The sequence below is a fragment of the Coregonus lavaretus genome (assembly GCF_964263955.1).
Source record: "Coregonus lavaretus genome assembly, chromosome: 8".
Taxonomy (NCBI): Eukaryota; Metazoa; Chordata; class Actinopteri; order Salmoniformes; family Salmonidae; genus Coregonus; species Coregonus lavaretus.
Genome location: NC_139995.1, coordinates 29,480,858 through 29,501,922, shown reverse-complemented (window position 1 = coordinate 29,501,922; position 21,065 = coordinate 29,480,858). Strand labels below are relative to the sequence as shown.

The following is a 21,065-nucleotide window of genomic DNA, read 5'->3' as shown; positions in this document are numbered from 1 at the left end:
AGCCACTATTTCTCTGTATTCTCATGTAACGCTCCAAACATAGCAGGATATAATAAGGGCTGTCGATGACTCACCCATCTTCTTGGGCAGCAAGTACACATCCTGTTTGTAGCGGCCCTCTGGAGCATTGTACAGCTCAATAAGGGCCAGAGCCTGTTGGAGAAATGAAGCACCATACACAATCATCGGTACACACACACAATCTCAGGAATAGAAACATATCAATACTCACATTATACAATGTACTCGTGTGAACACATAGAGCCCCCTTACGTTCAAACAACATTTTATAAATACCCACACCATTCCTGGAACCTTCAAATAAACACTGAACCTTTTTAGAAATGCCATAACAGCAGTCTAAATATACAGCTGTGCATGTAAATATACTTTGCTTAATGTGCCAAATGAAAGGTGTTATCTGATGCACAAATTGTCACTGAATGAAATATGCACTAGGGGAGATGGCTACACTATGCCATTGCTTCCTTGTCCGAGCTTGATGTTCTACACAGTGCTCTGAGAGTCTATCTAATCTACATGAGTTCAGATAAGCCCTCCTTAGCCATTTCCCCCCCTGGAGTTTTATTATTAGAGATGACACTGAGGTCAAGGCACCCTCTTATCATCTACCACGGTGGCCTAATTATGGGAGGGAATAGACCACATAATAACCCACAGACTCTGCTATCTGGTAGCTAGTGTGGGGTTGGGAGAGGCAGTGAGGGTCTGTATTACCTGCTGCTAACTGCAGCACTACTCTAGCTGGTTGTTAGCTACTGTGGGGAGTGTCTTTTACCTGGGTCGTGGCTGTGATTGACAGGACGAAGGTGGGAACTGTGGAGCAGCTGAGGTTCAGAAGACGACCCTAAGGGAGACACACAAACATTTAATTTGCTATGTGGGAGTATATGTGCATGCATGTGTGTGTGTGTGTGTGTAACTTCCCACCTCGGCCAGCAGGATGACCCTCTTGCCATCAGGCCAGATGACGTGGTCCACCTGAGAGCGCACTCTCTCCCAGGTCAGCTCGGGGGTCCGCAGGCTCGCCTGGTTAGCAGGTCACACACACAAGGGTCATGCAAACACACTATGCACTCTCACTCACACTCTACTAAAAGTCTAAATATGCAGTACATTTGAAATCATCATCATGAACATCATATTCCCAGGAAAACTTCAAATATTGCCTCCCTTTATTTTTACGATTTACAGTAGCAACAAATTGAGTTGTCAAAGTTCCTCACCACGTCAATCTCAGTGTTGGAGTGCCCCATGTTGCACACGATGGAGCCGTTCTTCATGCGGTCCAGCTGGTCCCTGGTCACCACGTTCTTATTCCCTAGGAGACCACAGAAGAACACCAGTCTAAAACCTCCATCTCCATATAGGCCTTAGCACAAACCCTCAGGGTGATTAGGTGATTTTTTTTTTTTACAAATCATATATAACTGTCCAAAATAATATCACAATTCATTACACAGTAGTTTGATGTTGTTTACCAGTGCATGTGATGATGACGTCCACCTGGCGGATGACCTCGTTCAGCTTGACCACCCTGAAGCCGTCCATGCTGTTAAGACACACATGGGGAGAGAGGGGTTAGTCAGAACCGAGGGGGAGAGACAAGTGCTCTGCCTACTGTAAAGTTGGTTAGTACTGGTTGATGAGTGCCATTCAAATAATAAGGCTCCTTTGTTTTATTTAAAGATTTAATACATTGCTCTCTGGTTTCTATCATTTTATCCTGAATTATAAAAGCCAGCTCATATTTTCTGTTTATATTTTGCTGGAGTATTTGTGTTTCAAAGGTTTATCTTAGAGCAGGGCAAAAAGACTCCTGGTGTCACTTTATGGTGTCATTTCTCTGGGTCAGCAGTGCTTAACATTTGGTACTTCCTGCTTCCTACTTGCTGTCCCTCACCAGGCCTGCAAGGCGCAGATGGGATCTATCTCTGTGACGTAGACGATGGATCCCATGGCTTTCAGCGCGGCAGTGCAACCTTTCCCGACCTGCAGGGAAAGCACATTTCATTAGCATTACATAACATGACCACATCACATTGACCTCAATAAACAGAAAAGGCCACAATGGACCCACTACAGAACATGTATACCGGTAAACCTTGACGTCCACATTAGTCTTTAGAGGCAGATTACATTAGACTAAATACACAATGACTTAGCATGAGATAGCATTGAACTCTTCAGTACAGTGGGGGAAAAAAGTATTTAGTCAGCCACCAATTGTGCAAGTTCTCCCACTTAAAAAGATGAGAGAGGCCTGTAATTTTCATCGTAGGTACACGTCAACTATGACAGACAAATAGAGAATTTTTTTTCCAGAAAATCACATTGTAGGATTTTTAATGAATTTATTTGCAAATTATGGTCGAAAATAAGTATTTTGTCACCTACAAACAAGCAAGATTTCTGGCTCTCACAGACCTGTAACTTCTTCTTTAAGAGGCTCCTCTGTCATCCACTCCTCTGTCATCCACTCGTTACCTGTATTAATGGCACCTGTTTGAACTTGTTATCAGTATAAAAGACACCTGTCCACAACCTCAAACAGTCACACTCCAAACTCCACTATGGCCAAGACCAAAGAGCTGTCAAAGGACACCAGAAACAAAATTGTAGACCTGCACCAGGCTGGGAAGACTGAATCTGCAATAGGTAAGCAGCTTGGTTTGAAGAAATCAACTGTGGGAGCAATTATTAGGAAATGGAAGACATACAAGACCACTGATAATCTCCCTCGATCTGGGGCTCCACGCAAGATCTCACCCCGTGGGGTCAAAATGATCACAAGAACGGTGAGCAAAAATCCCAGAACCACACGGGGGGACCTAGTGAATGACCTGCAGAGAGCTGGGACCAAAGTAACAAAGCCTACCATCAGTAACACACTACGCCGCCAGGGACTCAAATCCTGCAGTGCCAGACGTGTCCCCCTGCTTAAGCCAGTACATGTCCAGGCCCGTCTGAAGTTTGCTAGAGTGCATTTGGATGATCCAGAAGAGGATTGGGAGAATGTCATATGGTCAGATGAAACCAAAATAGAACTTTTTGGTAAAAACTCAACTCATCGTGTTTGGAGGACAAAGAATGCTGAGTTGCATCCAAAGAACACCATACCTACTGTGAAGCATGGGGGTGGAAACATCATGCTTTGGGGCTGTTTTTCTGCAAAGGGACCAGGACGACTGATCCGTGTAAAGGAAAGAATGAATGGGGCCATGTATCGTGAGATTTTGAGTGAAAACCTCCTTCCATCAGCAAGGGCATTGAAGATGAAACGTGGCTGGGTCTTTCAGCATGACAATGATCCCAAACACACCGCCCGGGCAACGAAGGAGTGGCTTCGTAAGAAGCATTTCAAGGTCCTGGAGTGGCCTAGCCAGTCTCCAGATCTCAACCCCATAGAAAATCTTTGGAAGGAGTTGAAAGTCTGTGTTGCCCAGCGACAGCCCCAAAACATCACTGCTCTAGAGGAGATCTGCATGGAGGAATGGGCCAAAATACCAGCAACAGTGTGTGAAAACCTTGTGAAGACTTACAGAAAGCGTTTGACCTGTGTCATTGCCAACAAAGGGTATATAACAAAGTATTGAGAAACTTTTGTTATTGACCAAATACTTATTTTCCACCATAATTTGCAAATAAATTCATTAAAAACCCTACAATGTGATTTTCTGGATTTTTTTTCTCATTTTGTCTGTCATAGTTGACGTGTACCTATGATGAAAATTACAGGCCTCTCTCATCTTTTTAAGTGGGAGAACTTGCACAATTGGTGGCTGACTAAATACTTTTTTCCCCCACTGTATATACACTACTGGTCAAAAGTTTTAGAACACCTACTCTTTCAAGGGTTTTTCTTTATCTTTACTATTTTCTACATTGTAGAATAATAGTGATGACATCAAAACTATGAAATAACACATATGGAATCATGTAGTAACCAAAAATATCATCAAACTGATCAGAAATACAGTGGACATTGTTAATGTTGTAAATGGCTATTGTAGCTAGAAACGGCTAATTTTTTATGGAATATCTACATAGGCGTAGAGAGGCCCATTATCAGCAACCATCAGTCCTGTGTTACAATGGCATGTTGTGTTTGCTAATCCAAGTTTATCATTTTAAAAAGCTTATTGATCATTAGAAAATCCTTTTGCAATTATGTTAGCACAGCTGAAAACTGTTGTGCTGATTAAAGAAGCAATAAAACCGGCCTTCTTGAGACTAGTTGAGTATCTGGAGCATCAGCAATTGTGGGTTTCTTCTGAAACTCGTCAGTCTATTCTTGTTCTGAGAAATGAAGGCTATTCCATGCGAGAAATTGCCAAGAAACTGAAGATCTCGTACAACGCTGTGTACTACTCCCTTCACAGAACAGCGCAAACTGGCTCTAACCAGAATAGAAAGAGGAGTGGGAGGCCCTGTTGCACAACTGAGCAAGAGGACAAATAAATTAGTGTGTCTAGTTTGAGAAACAGACGCCTCACAGGTCCTCAACTGGCAGCTTCATTAAATAGTACCCGCAAAGCACCAGTCTCAACATCAACAGTGAAGAGGCGACTCCGGGATGCTGACCTTCTAGGCAGAGTTGCAAAGAAAAAGAAAAAGAAAAGAAAAAGAAAAGATTAAGATGGGCAAAAGAACACAGACACTGGACAGAGGAAGATTGGAAAAAAAGTGTTATGGACAGACGAATCGAAGTTTGAGGTGTTCCGATCACAAAGAAGAACATTTGTGAGACGCAGACCAAATGAAAAGATGGTGGAGGAGTATCTGTCAAGAATGGTGGAGGCAATGTGACGCTCTGGGGGTGCTTTGGTGGTAGTAAAGTGGGAGATTTGTACAGGGTAAAAGGGATCTTGAAGAAGGAAGGCTATCACTCCATTTTGCAACGCCATGCCATACCCTGTTGATTGGAGCCAATTTCCTCCTACAACAGGACAATGACCCAAAGCACAGCTCCAAATTATGCAAGAACTATTTAGGGAAGAAGCAGTCAGCTGGAATTCTGTCTATAATGGAGTGGCCAGCACAGTCACCAGATCTCAACACTATTGAGCTGTTGTGGGAGCAGCTTGACCGTATGGTACGTAAGAAGTGCCCATCAAGCCAATCCAACTTGTGGGAGGTGCTTCAGGAAGCATGGGGTGAAATCTTTTCAGATTACCTCAAGAAATTGACAACTAGAATGCCAAAGGTCTGCAAGGCTGTAATTGCTGCAAATGGAGGATTCTTTGACGAAAGCAACGTTTGAAGGACACAATTATTATTTCAATTAAAAATCATTATTTCTAACCTTGTCAATGACTACATTTCCTATTCATTTTGCTATATTTCCTATTCAAACTCATTTCATGGAAAACAAAGGACATTTCTAAGTGACCCCAAACTTTTGAAGGGTAGTGTAAATTATGAAACCTCCTTACCTCTCCATAACCACAGACAACAACCTGCTTTCCTCCAAACATTACGTCTGTGGTCCTCTTCAGGCTGCAGACAGAAACATGGAGACAGAAACAGGGGAAACAATAGGATTCAGGATGTCAGCCTTTCTGTGGTATGTTAAAACTCCAGGTAGAGTGAAGTGGGCAGTAGCAGTCTATAAAAGCAATTTCTCAGGCCACAGAAGTCATGTTGTTAGCCTGATTTATTGGCTTTGTCTATTATACAGGCCAGAGATGCTTTGGCTGGGACACTGAAAATGCATCATATTTTGCCTTGGGGAAAAATTCAGCAGCACAGGACTTCAGTATATCAAATCAGAAATCTAATCAAATCAAATTTTATTTTATTTGTCATATGCACCGAATACATGTGTAGATCTTACCGTGAAATGCTTACTTACAAGTCCTTAACCAACAATGCAGTTCAAGAAATAGAGTTAACAAAATATTTACTAAATAAACTAAAGTAAAATATAAAATAAAAAGTAACACAAAATTACATAAACAATAACGAGGCTATATACAGGGGTACCGGTACCGAGTCAATGTGCGGGGGTACAGGTTAGTTGAGGTAATTTGTACATGTAAAGTGACTATGCATAGATAATAAACAGTGAGTAGCAGGTTGAGGGAGAGGTTGTTGTCCTGGCACCACACTGTCATCGTTGTCGTTGATCAGGCCTACCACTGTTGTGTCGTCAGCAAACTTAATGATTGTGTTGGAGTCGTGCTTGGCCACGCAGTCATGGGTGAACAGGGAGTACAGGAGGGGACTAAGCACGCACCCCTGAGGGGCCCCAGTGTTGAGGATCAGCGTGGCAGATGTGTTGTTGCCTACCCTTACCACCTGGGGGCAGCCTGTCAGGAAATCCAGGATCCAGTTGCAGAGGGAGATGTTTAGTCCCAGGGTCCTTAGCTTAGTGATGAGCTTTGTGGGCACTATGGTGTTGAATGCTGAGCTGTAGTCAATGAACAGCATTCTCACATAGGTGTTCCTTTTGTCCAGGTGGGAAAGGGCAGTGTAGAGTGCGATTGAGATTGCGTCATCTGTGGATCTGTTGGGGCGGTATGCGGGTCTAGGGTTTCCGGGATGATGTTGTTGATGTGAGCCATGACCAGCCTTTCAAAGCACTTCACGGCTACCGAAGTGAGTGCTATGGGGCGGTAGTCATTTTGGCAGGTTACCTTTGCTTTCTTGGGCACAGGGACTATGGTGGTCTGCTTGAAACATGTAGGTATTACAGACTCGGTCTGGGAGAGGTTGAAAATGTCAGTGAAGACACTTGCCAGTTGGTCCACGCATGCTCTGAGTACACGTCCTGGTAATCAGTCTGGCCCCGTGGCCTTGTGAATGTTGACCTGTTTAAAGGTCTTGCCCACATCGGCTACGGAGAGCGTGATCACACAGTCGTCCGGAACAGCTGGTGCTCTCATGCATGCTTCAGTGTTGCTTGCCTCGAAGCGAGCATAAAAGGCATTTAGCTAATCTGGTAGGCTCGCGTCACTGGGCAGCTCGCGGCTGGGGTTCCCTTTGTAGTCCGTAATAGTTTGCAAGCCCTGCCACATCCGAAGAGCGTCAGAGCCAGTGTAATAGGATTCAATCTTAGTCCTGTATTGACGCTTTTGCCTGTTTGATGGTTCGTTGGAGGGCTTAGCGGGATTTCTTATAAGTGTCCGGATTAGTGTCCCGCTCCTTGAAAGCGGCAGCTCTAGCCTTTAGCTCGGTGCGGATGTTGCCTGTAATCCATGGCTTCTGGTTGGGATATGTACGTACGGTCACTGTGGGGACGACATCGTCGATGCACTTATTGATGAAGCCGGTGACTGAGGTGGTATACTCCTCAATGCCATTAGATGAATCACGGAACATATTCCAGTCTGCGCTAGCAAAACAGTCCTGTAATGTAGAATCCGCGTCATCTGACCAATTCCGTATTGAGTGAGTCACTGGTACTTCCTGCTTTAGCTTTTGCTTGTAAGCAGGAATTAGAAGGATATAATTATGGTCAGATTTGCCAAATGGAAGGCGAGGGAGAGCTTTGTATGCATCTCTGTGTGTAGAGTAAATGTGGTCTAGAGTTTTCTTTCCTCTGGTTGCACATGTGACATGCTGGTAGAAATGAGGTAAAATGGATTTAAGTTAGCCTGCATTAAAGTCCCCGGCCACTGGGAGCGCCACTTCTGGATGAACATTTTCTTGTTTGCTTATGGCCTTATACAGCTCATTGAGTGCGGTCTTCGAGCCAGCATCGGTTTGTGGTGGTAAATACACGGCTATGAATAATATAGATGAGAACTCTCTTGGTAGATAGTGTGGTCTACAGCTTATCATGAGGTACTCTACCTCAGGCGAGCAATACCTCGCCTGAGGTAGAGTGTGAGACTTCTTTAAATATTAGACATCGTGCACCAGCAGTTATTGAAAAATAGACACACACCCCCGCCCCTCGTCTTACCAGACGTAGCTGCTCTGTCCTGCCGATGTACGGAAAACCCAGCCACGACTCGGTGAAATATAAGATATTACAGTTTTTAATGTCCTGTTGGTAGGATAGTCTCGACCGTAGATCATCGAGTTTGTTTTCCAGTGATTGCACGTTGGCCAATAGAACCGATGGTAGTGGCGATTTACTCACTCGCCTTCTCCCTCTGTATCTCTGCCTTTTCTTCACGCGAATGACGAGGATTTGGGCCTGGTCTCCGGAAAGCAGTATATCCTTCACGTCGGACTCATTAAATAAATAATCTTCATCCAGTTTGAGGTGAGTAACCGCTGTTCTGATGTCCAGAAGCTATTTTCGGTCATAAGAGACGGTAGCAGCAACATTATGTACAAAATAAGTTACAAACAATGCGAAAAACTAAACAAAACAGTTGGTTAGGAGCCCGTAAAACAGCAGCCATCCCCTCCGGCGCCATTATATTGTCTAGTGTATATGATTTTATGTATGTACAGTATTTGATCTACAAAAAAAATCTAATTGATACATTGTTATGTAGTGCAGTGTTGTAGTGAGACAACATTCACTTCGCTTAAAGGTTCATTTAACACCTACCCATCCAGGATAGACTCTCTGCAGCAGTAGAGGTTGTCAAACTTCTGCTTTGTCACAGAGTCATTCACGTTCATGGCTGCCACACACAGCTTGCCTGCTTTGGACAACTGGTACAACCTGAAAGACAAAGAGGAAGTGACTAAGGAACTTAACTCAGAGTTGCCTGCTGGTCTTATGAACGTGTGTGACTGTGAATGTGCTGTAATCAGAAATGAAATGACCTGTGGACCCCAGTCACACTCTCCTCCACAATGCCCCTGATCTTCTTGAAGACGTTGGGGTATTTCTTATACACCCAGTGGGTCAAGTCCCCTCCATCATCAAGGATCTACCACAGACACAGCAAGAAGGGACAACATTCTCAAACAGTGACAACAGACACATATCAGTAACACAAAATGGTCTACAAGGACATTTGCCTTGCTGTTAAAGGAGGTTAATGATATACTTATATGGGTACCATGTTAGGCTGCCAGCCCTCCATGTTGACGCACTTGTCGATACACCACCAGAAGTCATCCTCAGATTCCCCCTTCCAGGCAAAAACCGCCACACCTGCACAAATCACAAGGTAGTTGGGAGAATAGAGGTGTTCGATATTACTATATTTCTCCAGATCAGACAGATATTACCAAACAGAGACATATCCAAATCCCTTTTGAAACAACAGCACAGCATTGGTTTGTGATGCAAAGACCCTTCATTCCAGAGAGCGCAGAACTGATGACGTTTGAACGCACGGTGCTCGATGTCCGTATAATCTGCTCTAAAGCCATATTAATATAATGACCTGCAGCTTAACTCCAGATATCTGGACCTGCACAACAATCCAACCACAACACCACAGAGCCTAGAACAGCGCTCACCTTCTGTAGGCTCCTCCAGCAGGCAGTACACTTACACAACCCTGCTCACTAAAGACTTCAGCTCTCTAACATTAAAGCTAACTTCACACTCTCATAATCATTCAGGAAACGGGTATCAATAGCAGCCATAACTAACAGTATTGACATCAGTACTGAACAATCATGTAGGATCGCTACAGTAGCTACTGTAGCTTATTAGGCTTAGTTACACAGTAGTCCTATCCTGCTATGTGTCTTCATGACCAATTGTTGTGAACTGACCTAACATTTTACTTCCATTCTGACATGCTTATAACATCATAATGCAGGCTTTATAACACAGAGGGTGTGAGTAAAGCCCCTCCGTATGTCTGTTCTCTAAACCAAGAGGGGATAATAAGCTGGGTCTCTTGTCACGAAAGCTGTTATCCTGTGATTTATAGAAGAGGACCAGACATCAGGTGATAGCTGCAGCAGAACAGAAGGCCTCCTGGTCATTTCTACCCCAGAGAGTAGAGCAGAGCAGGCAGGCAAGGAACAGAAGCTGCCAGAGGACACAGCGCTTTCATCTGTTAGCAGGGAGATTTCTCTCCATAAAGACCTGGACCAACTGTTTATTAGAAAGAGATACTCTGACAGACGGAGCTTTACACAACTATGTGGGAAAGGGAGAGCTTATGTAAAAAAATAAAATAGAGTGGTACACTAAAACACAAATCTGATTCCTGCTATTGGACTAGAGGGTTGGGGAGATTTTGAAAGCTCCATGGTTCCTCTGCCATGCTACTAGAAACACGGTATACAGTACCTGGGCTTAGGATCTCTATCCCACTGACTTTTTCTTAGTTAACCTCATATCTAGTCCTCCAACCTCATCCCCGTCTCTGTGTCTGTAAGTATACACCTACGTACTACCATCTATCTACTCCCTTCATCTGGTCAAGTCTCCATCTCAGTAGGTTTCTGGCAGGCTTGCTGTATGGTATGAAGATTGCTGGCATAACTCACACATAGAAAATGTAAACACTGCTGAGAGTGGGTTGTAAATGGTCAGAGGATACTGTTGTGTGTAGGACAAGTTAATCAGCCCACAGCCTGTGTGCCAGTTCCTCTCCCAGCTTGAGCTGTGTGACTGGTGATATTTACTTTAATGCAGTCTGACTCTGTTGTGAACCTCTCCGGCTAACAGGCCATGAACAAAGACACCCCACTACGGAAACACATATACTTAACAATCACCCAGCAACCCAAGAGATATGTGTCTTGGTGCTGTAGTTCAATGACTAGAGGGCAAGACTGATGTTTTCTCTGTGTTTTCCATGACTTTATTGAGAACATCTCGAAACACGTCTCCTTGGTTTCAAAGGGCACAGGGAAGCAAATCACCCCCAACTCTTAGCACCCTTACAAGAAACACCCATTTAACAATAATGTAATTCATTACATATTAATAAGAGTTAAATTATGCATAGTATGCAGAAATACTACTAATTAATGTGAATGTGATGAACCACAACTCTCAAAAACCTCTTATGAAGTACAATCAGCCTCTCATTCTTTTCCATATAGAAGCTCATACTGTAACAAAGCAGCAAAGTAGTGATGTAGAAAGCTTTTACTTACTGATCTCTGAGAGGGCAGCTGCCACCTCGTTCTGTGTGGAGTAGATGTTACAGGCTGTCCAGCGACACTGGGCCCCCAGAGCCACCAGAGTCTCAATCAACACCTGAGGGCAAGAGAGAGAGGAGGGGGTTGAATGAGAGAGGCACAAAAAAAAATACAGATATGTACAAGTAATATGTTGTATCATAAATAGCCTAGCTGATAGAGAGAGCAGTAATTTTTTTTACATTTTAGTCATTTAGCAGACGCTCTTATCCAGAGCGACTTACAGTTAGTGAGTGCATACATTAAAAAAAATATCATACTGGCCCCCCGTGGGAATCGAACCCACAACCCTGGCGTTGCAAGCGCCATGCTCTACCAACTGAGCTACACGGGGCCCATAGTAGAACTCAATATATTTAGTCTTCAGAAAGTATTCACAGTGCTCTTGTGTTACAAATGGGATTAAAATGGATTTTAGTGTAAGTTTTGGTCAATGATCTACACACAATATTCTAATTTCAAAGTGGAAGAAAAATTATACAATATTTCTTTCATACATTTTAGGTTATTGTCCTGCTGAAAGGTGAATTTGTCTCTCAGTGTCTGTTGGAAAGGAGACTGAACCAGGTTTTTCTGTAGGATTTTGCCTGCTCGATTACATTTATTTTTGTCCTAAATAACTCCCTAGTCCTTGCCGATGACAAGCATAATCATAACATGATGCAGTCCCCACCATGCTTGAAAATATGAAGAGTTGTACTCAGTGATGTGTTGTGTTGGATTTGACCCAAACATAACGTTTTGTATTCACGACAAAAAGTGAATTTCTTTGCCATATATTTTGCAGTATTTCTTTGCCATATTTTTAGCAAAATTACTTTAGTGCCTTATTGCAAACAGGATGCATGTTTTGAAATATTTATTTTCTGTACAGGCTTCCTTCTTTCACCCTGTCATTTAGGTTAGCATTGTGGAGTAACTACAGTTGAAGTCGGAAGTTTACATACACTTAGGTTGGAGTCATTAAAACTCGTTTTTCAACCACTCCACAAATTTCTTGTTAACGAACTATAGTTTTGGCAAGTCGGTTAGGACATCTACTTTGTGCATGACACAAGTAATTGTACCAATTGTTTACAGACAGATTATTTCACTTATAATTCACTGTATCACAATTCCAGTGGGTCAGAAGTTTACATACATTAAGTTGACTGTGCCTTTAAACAGCTTGGAAAATTCCAGAAAATGATGTCATGGCTTTAGAAGCTTCTGATAGGCTAATTGACATCATTTGAGTCAATTGGAGGTGTACCTGTGGATGTATTTCAAGGCCTACCTTCAAACTCAGTGCCTCTTTGCTTGACATCATGGGAAAAGCAGAATAAATCAGCCAAGACCTCAGAAAAAGAATTGTAGACCTCCACAGTAGCCACAGTCTGGTTCATCCTTGGGAGCAATTTCCAAAACGCCTGAAGGTCCCACGTTCATCTGTACAAACAATAGTACGCAAGTATAAACACCATGGGACCACGCAGCCGTCATACCGCTCAGGAAGGAGACGCGATCTGTCTCCTAGAGATGAACGTACGTTGGTGCGAAAAGTGCAAATCAATCCCAGAACAACAGCAAAGGACCTTGTGAAGATGCTGGAGGAAACAGGTACAAAAGTATCTATATCCACAGTAAAATTAGTCCTATATCGACATAACCTGAAAGGCCGCTCAGCAAGGAAGAAGCCACTGCTCCAAAACCGTCATAAAAAAGCCAGACTACGGTTTGCAACTGCACATGGGGACAAAGATCGTACTTTTGGGAGAAATGTCCTCTGGTCTGATGAAACAAAAACAGAACTGTTTGGCCATAATGACCATCGTTATGTTTGGAGGAAAAAGGGGGTCGCTTGCAAGCCGAAGAACACCATCCCAACCGTGAAGCACAGGGGTGGCAGCATCATGTTGTGGGGGTGCTTTGCTTCAGGAGGGACTGGTGCACTTCACAAAATAGATGGCATCATGAGGAAGGAAAATTATGTGGATATATTGAAGCAACATCTCAAGACATCAGTCAGGAAGTTAAATATTGGTTGCAAATGGGTCTTCCAAATGGACAATGACCCCAAGCATACTTCCAAAGTTGTGGCAAAATGGCTTAAGGACAACAAAGTCAAGGTATTGGAGTGGCCATCACAAAGCCCTGACCTCAATCCTATAGAAAATGTGTGGGCAGAACTGAAAAGGTGTGTGCGAGCAAGGAGGCCTACAAACCTGACTCAGTTACACCAGCTCTGTCAGGAGGAATGGGCCAAGATTCACCCAACGTATTGTGGGAAGCCTGTGGAAGGCTACCCGAAACGTTTGACCCAAGTTAAACAATTTAAAGGCAACGCTACCAAATACTAATTGAGTGTATTTAAACTTCTGACCCACTGGGAATGTGATGAAATAAATAAAAGCTGAAATAAACCCTTCCCTCTACTATTATTATGACATTTCACATTCTTAAAATAAAGTGGTGATCCTAACTGACCTAAGACAGGGAATTTTTACTAGGATTAAATGTCAGGAATTGTGAAAAACTGAGTTTAAATGTATTTGGCTAAGGTGTATGTAAACTTCTGACTTCAACTGTACATCCTCAGTTTTCTCCTATCACAGCCATTAAACTCTGTAACGCTTTTAAAATCACCATTGGCCTCATGGTGTAATCCCATGTGGTTTCCTTCCTCTCCGGCAACTGAGTTAGGAAGGACACCGTTATCTTTGTAGTGACACAGGATGGTTTTTCAATACCGTCAATATCGTTGAAACTATTTCATTGAAAGTTTTTCTATACATTCATATTTGTAGCTACTTTTTCTGTAAATATCTGCAGTCAACTTGTGCAATAAGTTAGAAGATAAAGCAGATTGCGTTTGTCATTTCACCTGTCACATTATTTAACATTATGAAGTTTACTGTAGTTCCCCAGAACAGTTGAGCCAGTCACGTGTTTGTTTGTAAATAGCACAACTGGAGAAAGCGGGAGCAGGTGAGTCCAGCTGTGTATTGACAGGGGTCGTGTTTTATATTGAAAGTCAGTGTTTCTTTGCTTGAATAGAGTGATCAGGGACGTGCAACTATAGTTTTCCTTCACAGAAAATGCATTAGTGCAACACATTCGGCAGAAGATAGCTTAATTTTAATCAGATGACAAAAGAAGTGCAACGCTATTTGGCTGGCAGCCACACAAGTAGGCTAAATGAGCTTACGATGAAAAAGTAAGGTATTTTTTGCAAAAACTATGCATGGCCATCATTTCTGTTTATCATAGAAAGAATGTAGCCAGGTACATTTCCTAATGTTTGCATTTTACCAGAGAAAAGTAGTCTGGCTACATTGAGAATCAGTCAGAGCGCTGTCTGCTGATAGAATGCCAGTTCGTGAATTTTCATCTGAGTGGAGAAGTGCAACTGAAGCACAAAATGTGTCTGATGCCGAGCAGAAATTACAATAAGAAGCGTTTTAGATTTGCGTTTACAAAACGCAGCAAGATATTTCTTATGCGTTTTGTCTTTTTTTCCTGTGTGAAAAACTAAGAATTCTGCGTTAACGCGACCCCTAAGTTTAAATTGCTAGCTATCGAAGTAAGTAGCTGAATTAATAAGGCGAGACGGGGCATCATTGTGTTGGCTTTCTGCCGTGTTTGAGAAGTCAAAGCCATTCCGACGAACAGTTTTGATTTCCTTGCGTTTTTTCTCCTCTCCATTTTCTGCCCATCTGCTCCTCCCCCATCTGCTCCAACCCAATCTTCTCCGAGCAGAGCAGGCAGGGCCATTGCCCTAGCGACTCCAGACTCCACACAGACACAGTGTGTACACATGCTGCTCCAGAGCCAGTACTGTTCATTTGCACAATGTCTCTCGTTCACATTTGCTTGTAAATGTCCAAACACACCAAAAATGACATTCGGTAGCTCCTACCTATATATGTATAACTTTATGAGATGGATTGCGTGTCTTTGCAATTATTTTCGTTTGCGCTCGTTAGCATATTTAGCTAGCAGCCTCCATGGAAATGTGCTATTACTTGTGATAACTTTGTTAGCATTCTGGTAATAGACCCCCCAATAGGATTTTTTGCGCCCTTGTGTACTAAACTGGTAATACCGTAAATCCCGGGATGAGAGAAGAACGGTATGAAGATATGAAAATCTGGATACCGCACAACCCTATTCTGCAGTAGCAATACTGTGGGGAAGAGATATCATACTGCTGTCTTGGCACTGATATTTGGGTATGTAGCCTATGTCACTGCAGCAAAACTTGGGTATTGGAGACAGTGTAAGTTAGTCTAAACAACAGGGCCAACTTGGTTAATGTAGAAGTCTCTGTGTACGCTGTGACCTTCAAATCCTACTTTATAAGGAGAGAAATGTCCCCCTGTAGCCTTGACAGTGATATTAGGATAGGTAAGAAGACAGAGTTTTCTTACTGCAGTCTGGGCAGTGATGTGAGTGCAGCCAACAATTTTTGCCCCAGCAAGTGGCTTCTCTCCCTGGGCTCTCTTCCTGAGTGAGATTAATGCTGACATATCTGTGAAAAAAGAGAGAGAGAGAGAGAGAGAGAGAGAGAGAGAGAGAGAGAGAGAGAGAGAGAGAGAGAGAGAGAGCGAGAGAGCGAGAGAGAGCAAAGTGGGGTGATAGAGAGAGAGTGAAGGAGATGGAGCAAGAGAGAGGGAAAGAAAAATAGATTCCAAACATGTTATCTACATTCACAGAGTAGACATACAGAAAAGTGGTCTGAATATAAAGCCCTTCCAACTCCCCCATCTTCCACACAAATCTCACTCAAAATTGAGGGACTCAAAGAATTTCCTGCACCAAAACCTCTGAGCTCCGTAAAATTCAAATACCCTCAAATAAGCTATGACTTTGCAAGCTGCCAATTCATATTGGACAAGGATGATCACTCCATATCAAGCTCTGGAGTTGTGCTGACAGTGTTAGGGGTGTAGATTCAGCTGCCATGCTGCACATAACAAAACATTTAGGCCAAGGACAACATAACATCTAAATGATTTGGGGAGTAATGTCTGAAATCAAACACAAGAATGATAAAATGAGAACTTTAGACAAAGATTTTGCTACATGGCAAAAACTGAAGGTCAGCTTCATCAAAGCTGTCTGAACTGGTGGTTAGGCCTAGGGCTGTTACAGTGACCGTATTACCGCTAAACAGGCGGTCACGAGTCATGACCGCAGTCAAATTCTACATGACCGTTTAGTCACGGTAACTAGGCTTCTCCAAGCTCTGATGCAGCTGGTCATTAGTAGCCTAACAAACTTGCTAACTGCCTGGTACTCAGCACTCTATTGTCCCTCTAAATCACTCTGACATCAATACAAATGTAATCGAAAATCAAATCAAACTTCATGACAGCCCATAAACTCATGTTACGCAACATTTCTATAGGCTATGCAATTGCGTGAGAAAACAGAGTTTTAATGGCCTCTATTAAAAATAGGCTTAAAATTAGCTTTCTATAGGCTTACAATATTTATTTCTCAACTTTCCTAATATTAAGCACATTGCTTCGCTTTACAACAGGAGTACTACCTGGCTGGCATGAAAATGAACCATGGGAAAAGCGTCCTCCATTCGCTATTTCAGTGCATAGATGACATGTATTGTTTTTCCTCTGCCCCTGTTCCAAGAGGTGCATAATAATGGTCCATTCTAAATCAAAACTAATTTCACACATATACAAAAGTATATATTAGTGGATTCGGCTATTTCAGCCACACCAGTTGCTGACAGGTGTATAAAATCGAGCACACAGCCATGCAATCTCCATAGACAAACATTGGCAGTGGAATGGCCTTACTGAAGAGCTCAGTAACTTTCAACATGACACCGTCATAGGATGCCACCTTTCCAACAAGTCAGCTCGTAAAATGTCTGCCCTGCTAGAGCTGCCCTGGTCAACTGTAAGTGTTACTGTGAAGTGGAAACGTCTAACAGCAACAATGGCTCAGCTGTGAAGTGGACCGCCGAGTGCTGCAACACTCACTACCGAGTTCCAAACTGCCTCTGGAAGCAACGTCAGCACAATAACTGTTCGTCGGAAGCTTCATGAAATAGGTTTCCATGGCCGAGCAGCCACATACAAGCCTAGGATCACCATGGGCAATGCCAAGTGTCGGCTGGAGTGGTGTAAAGCTTGCCACCATTGGACTCTGGAGCAGTGGAAACGGTTCTCTGGAGTGATGGGTCACGTAGTCCGACGGACAAATCTGGGTTTGGCGGATGCCAGGAGAACGCTACCTGCCTATTGCATAGTGCCAACTGTAAAGTTTGGTGGAGGAGGAATAATGGTCTGGGGTTGTTTTTCATGGTTCGGGCTAGGCCCCTTAGTTCCAGTGAAGTGAATCTTAACGCTACAGCATACAATGACATTCTAGACGATGCTGTTCTTCCAACTTTGAGGCAACAGTTTGGGGAAGGCCCTTTCCTGTTTCAGCATGACAATGCCCCCGTGCACAAAGCGAGGTCCATACAGAAATTGTTTGTCGAAATCGGTGTGGAAGAACTTGACTGGCCTGCAGAGAGCCCTAACCTCAACCCCATCGAACACCGTTTGGATGAATTGGAATTCTGACTGCGAGCCATGCCTAACCGCCCAACATCAGTGCCCGACCTCACTAATGCTCGTGGCTGAATGGAAGCAAGTCCCCGCAGCAATGTTCCAACATCTAGGAGCCTTCCCAGAAGAGTGGAGGCTGTTATAGCAGCAAAAGGGGGACCAACTCCATATTAATGCCCATGATTTTGAAATGAGATGCTGGACGAGCAGGTGTCCACATACTTTTGGTGATGTAGTGTATTATTTTGTATATGTAAAGACAAGATTCAATTAAGAATAGTCTGATGGGTGACAATTTTAGCCTATCACTTGTGACTAATGTATTATCACTTATGAATGATGCCCAGCATGAGCAGTAAGGCAAGAAACAGCGCATACCATTTTTTTGTGACTTTTAAAAACCATAGTCGTACACCTCATGCAGCCTAGCCCATAGGCCTATATGTTTTGATAAGGTTTGTATCACAACTAAAGTGGCCAAATAACTTCTTAAAATTAAGCACATTCATACGTTTTACAACCGGTGTAGAGCCTAACTGGCATATATAGGCGGCGCGTGAGTTTCAAGTTTGGGGAAGATCATTTTCACCATACCAATGCACCTTTATAATAAAGTATTACATGCAGAATCGCATTTGCCACTTTTGTCACTTTTGAGAACAGTGTTTTCCAGCTAATTGTGCGCATTGCTGCGCTTATAATCTGAAGAAATAACCTAATAGTTTATCAAAATGTAAAGCTAAACGTTCTGATCTGTTGCATCAGCCTCATTGCTTTTAAACTTTTTTTTTTAGCGAATGGTTGTATTAATTTGGGATCTATCGCATCCAACTTTCCCAGAGTATGTTTGGAATATTTATTTAATCGCACAGAAGGACAAGTTGACCAATAGAATAGGTCAACCTTTGTACTATGAGGGATAGTAGATTGACATAGGCTAGTGCTTTTCCTGTTCGTTAGGCCTACTCATCTTGTTGGCTGACGAAAAGTAAATATGGACAGTTCTTCTAACATCTTCAATATGTGCCTCGGAATTCGATAAGGAGGGACACGCACAGTTGCGTGCACTTAGATATCTGAGAGAGCCATGTTAGTGAGAGGTGCTTCAGGGGATCGCTGCCGGGATAAGGGAATGATCATTATTATATTCAGCCCAAGGGCACAACGGCTACTTTGGCTGCAAAAGACATGGATTCTTTAGGGGGCATTACAGCCACACAAGGAGGATGCCACCGGGAAATTGCTTGTCAAATTGTGAATGAGAGACTGATGTGTGTGTGCAGCCTGCACAAGAAACAAAGCACAGCTCATGCCTTTCATAAAACTTTTTTCAAAATCATTAGAGTCGCATCATGCAGCCTTAGAATGTGTTAAAAATCTAAACATATAGCCCAACGTTTGTATCACAACAACATTTGCATAAATAACTCTAAATTAAGCATATAGGAGGACCTGTTTCTTTGTTAACCGCTCAACACAGAATAGGCACATGTGCGCACTCTCTCTGGAAATCGTTTGGAGAAAATATACTTTCTATTTTATTCAGCTATGTTCAATTGGATTCTTCATACTATAAAATATTATAAAATTATTCCACGGAATTCTAAGCAAATCTTGTTTGCTAAATGAACTAGTGTAGCCCACAGCTATGGCATAGCCAGATCAGGACCTAACATAAGGACAATTCAGAGTATGCTATTCTGTTCTTCTGAAATTGAGTACATTTTCTTCATATCATGTTTCTTTAGACCTGTCTAAAATAAATAATAGATTTATTTGCGATGGTGTAGGCTATATAAAATGGATTTATTAGACTTTTAAAAAATGTAGATGTTCCAAAGGTCTGCATCAGTGGCTTGTAGGCTATGCGTGGAAGCCAAGAGATGCTAGACGTGTTTATGGTAATTAGCGGTCAATTACCGTGAGACCGGCAGTTATTTGCTTGACAATCACAAGCTGACTAAATGTCATGACCACCACAGCCCTAGTTAGGCCTAGTGAATCTTTAGATTTTTCTGCATAATATGTTTCTCTTTCTGATGTGGCTTGTGTGTGTTACACTTCAAATGACTGATCAGCAAAACCAAAGAATAGTCTAATAATTCGACACAGGAGGCCCTTAAGAGCAGAAGCCATATCTGCAGACAGATTGGTCGAGGTCAATCTGAATATAGATAACAAGCTACTATAGATAACTAGCTAGACTCTAGCTGCTAGAGTATATCATTTACATTTTAGTCATTTAGCAGACGCTCTTATCCAGAGCGACTTACAGTTAGTGAGTGCATACATTTTTTTTTTCTTTCATACTGGCCCCCCGTGGGAATCGAACCCACAACCCTGGCGTTGCAAACGCCATGCTCTACCAACTGAGCTACACGGGGCCCAAGGGGCCCGTATATCAGTCAATCACAGAACTGAGCGAAGCTGTTCTTTTCTTATCCCAGATTCTCCCCTCCAATCAGTGTCTTGGTTAATCTGATTTGGCAAATCCTGGCCTTGGAGGGTGGGACTCTAATATATTTCTGCACTACAGGCCCTGGCAAGAGCAATATTTAGATTTAGATATACTTTACTCTCTGTTGTTCACAGAAATGTTTTTGTTGCTCTTTGCATCCTGATTGATGCCAGTAGTGGTTTTATTAACTATGATATTACCTATGATCAAAGACTGTTAACCATTGATTAGACTAATTGATTCATGCCATAAGACAGCAAATTTCAAGAACATGCTTTAAATAACCAACAACAAGTACTTTACACCTGGAGCCCCCTAGGAATGTTTTGAGGTTTATCACTTCTTATTGTCTTGGGTTGTTCTGTGTGTGAGAGGTGAGGGTGACAGGTTACAGAGCCATTTTATTGTACCTTGTTCTGCAATCTCAATCTCGCGACGACCAAATTCGGCCTGTTTGATGTTCTTCACACAGAAGTCACTGGTGCCCTTGGAGTTGAGCTGTGTTTTGTCCCGTGGTGAAGTCTCATCATCAGAGCTGTCCGTGTAGGACGCAGCTGGGAAAGGAGACAGAGAGGGGAAAGTCAGCAAGAAAGGGTCAAGCAATCCATACATAGCTGCGTGTGTGTGTGTGCTTGTGTAGTACCGGAGCTGTAGCTGTCGGTGGATGACTGAGAGATGGATCGAGACAGCGAGCGTCGGCCAGCCTTGGTAGGGAACCTGCTGAACTCCTGCTTGTCTTCCACAAACTGGATTTGCTGAAGGAGCAAAAGAGGGTACAATTTAGACTAGGGCTGACCCCATTTAGTCTACTGGTCGATTGTTTGGCCGATAGGCTGTTGGTCAACTGAGATTTCTTTAGGCGAGCAGTAGCAAAAAAATAAAAATAATAATAATAATTCATGTTCTGTCTGATTCGCACCTGTCTGAGTGGACTAATCCATTGTGGAGGCAGTGAGGATGGCACAGTCCATCACCCTAAGACATGTGCTACTGAAATTGTATAT

General features: G+C 42.8%; 1 protein-coding gene across 1 annotated transcript in view; it reads right to left on the bottom strand.

Moving 5' to 3' along the window:
* Window positions 1-21,065, bottom strand: part of LOC311133751 (S-adenosylhomocysteine hydrolase-like protein 1) — a 52,244-nt gene that overhangs the window by 848 nt on the left and 30,331 nt on the right. Inside the window, exons 2-15 of the mRNA XM_084167303.1 lie at window positions 20,705-20,816; window positions 20,472-20,615; window positions 15,453-15,553; window positions 10,999-11,101; window positions 8,991-9,085; window positions 8,752-8,858; window positions 8,531-8,647; window positions 5,457-5,520; window positions 1,925-2,013; window positions 1,503-1,573; window positions 1,248-1,342; window positions 952-1,050; window positions 800-868; window positions 75-153 (exon numbers count right to left, since the gene is read on the bottom strand). Coding sequence (XP_084023429.1) covers window positions 75-153; window positions 800-868; window positions 952-1,050; window positions 1,248-1,342; window positions 1,503-1,573; window positions 1,925-2,013; window positions 5,457-5,520; window positions 8,531-8,647; window positions 8,752-8,858; window positions 8,991-9,085; window positions 10,999-11,101; window positions 15,453-15,553; window positions 20,472-20,615; window positions 20,705-20,816 — 1,345 coding nt within the window. The remainder of the gene's footprint in view (window positions 1-74; window positions 154-799; window positions 869-951; window positions 1,051-1,247; window positions 1,343-1,502; window positions 1,574-1,924; window positions 2,014-5,456; window positions 5,521-8,530; window positions 8,648-8,751; window positions 8,859-8,990; window positions 9,086-10,998; window positions 11,102-15,452; window positions 15,554-20,471; window positions 20,616-20,704; window positions 20,817-21,065) is intronic.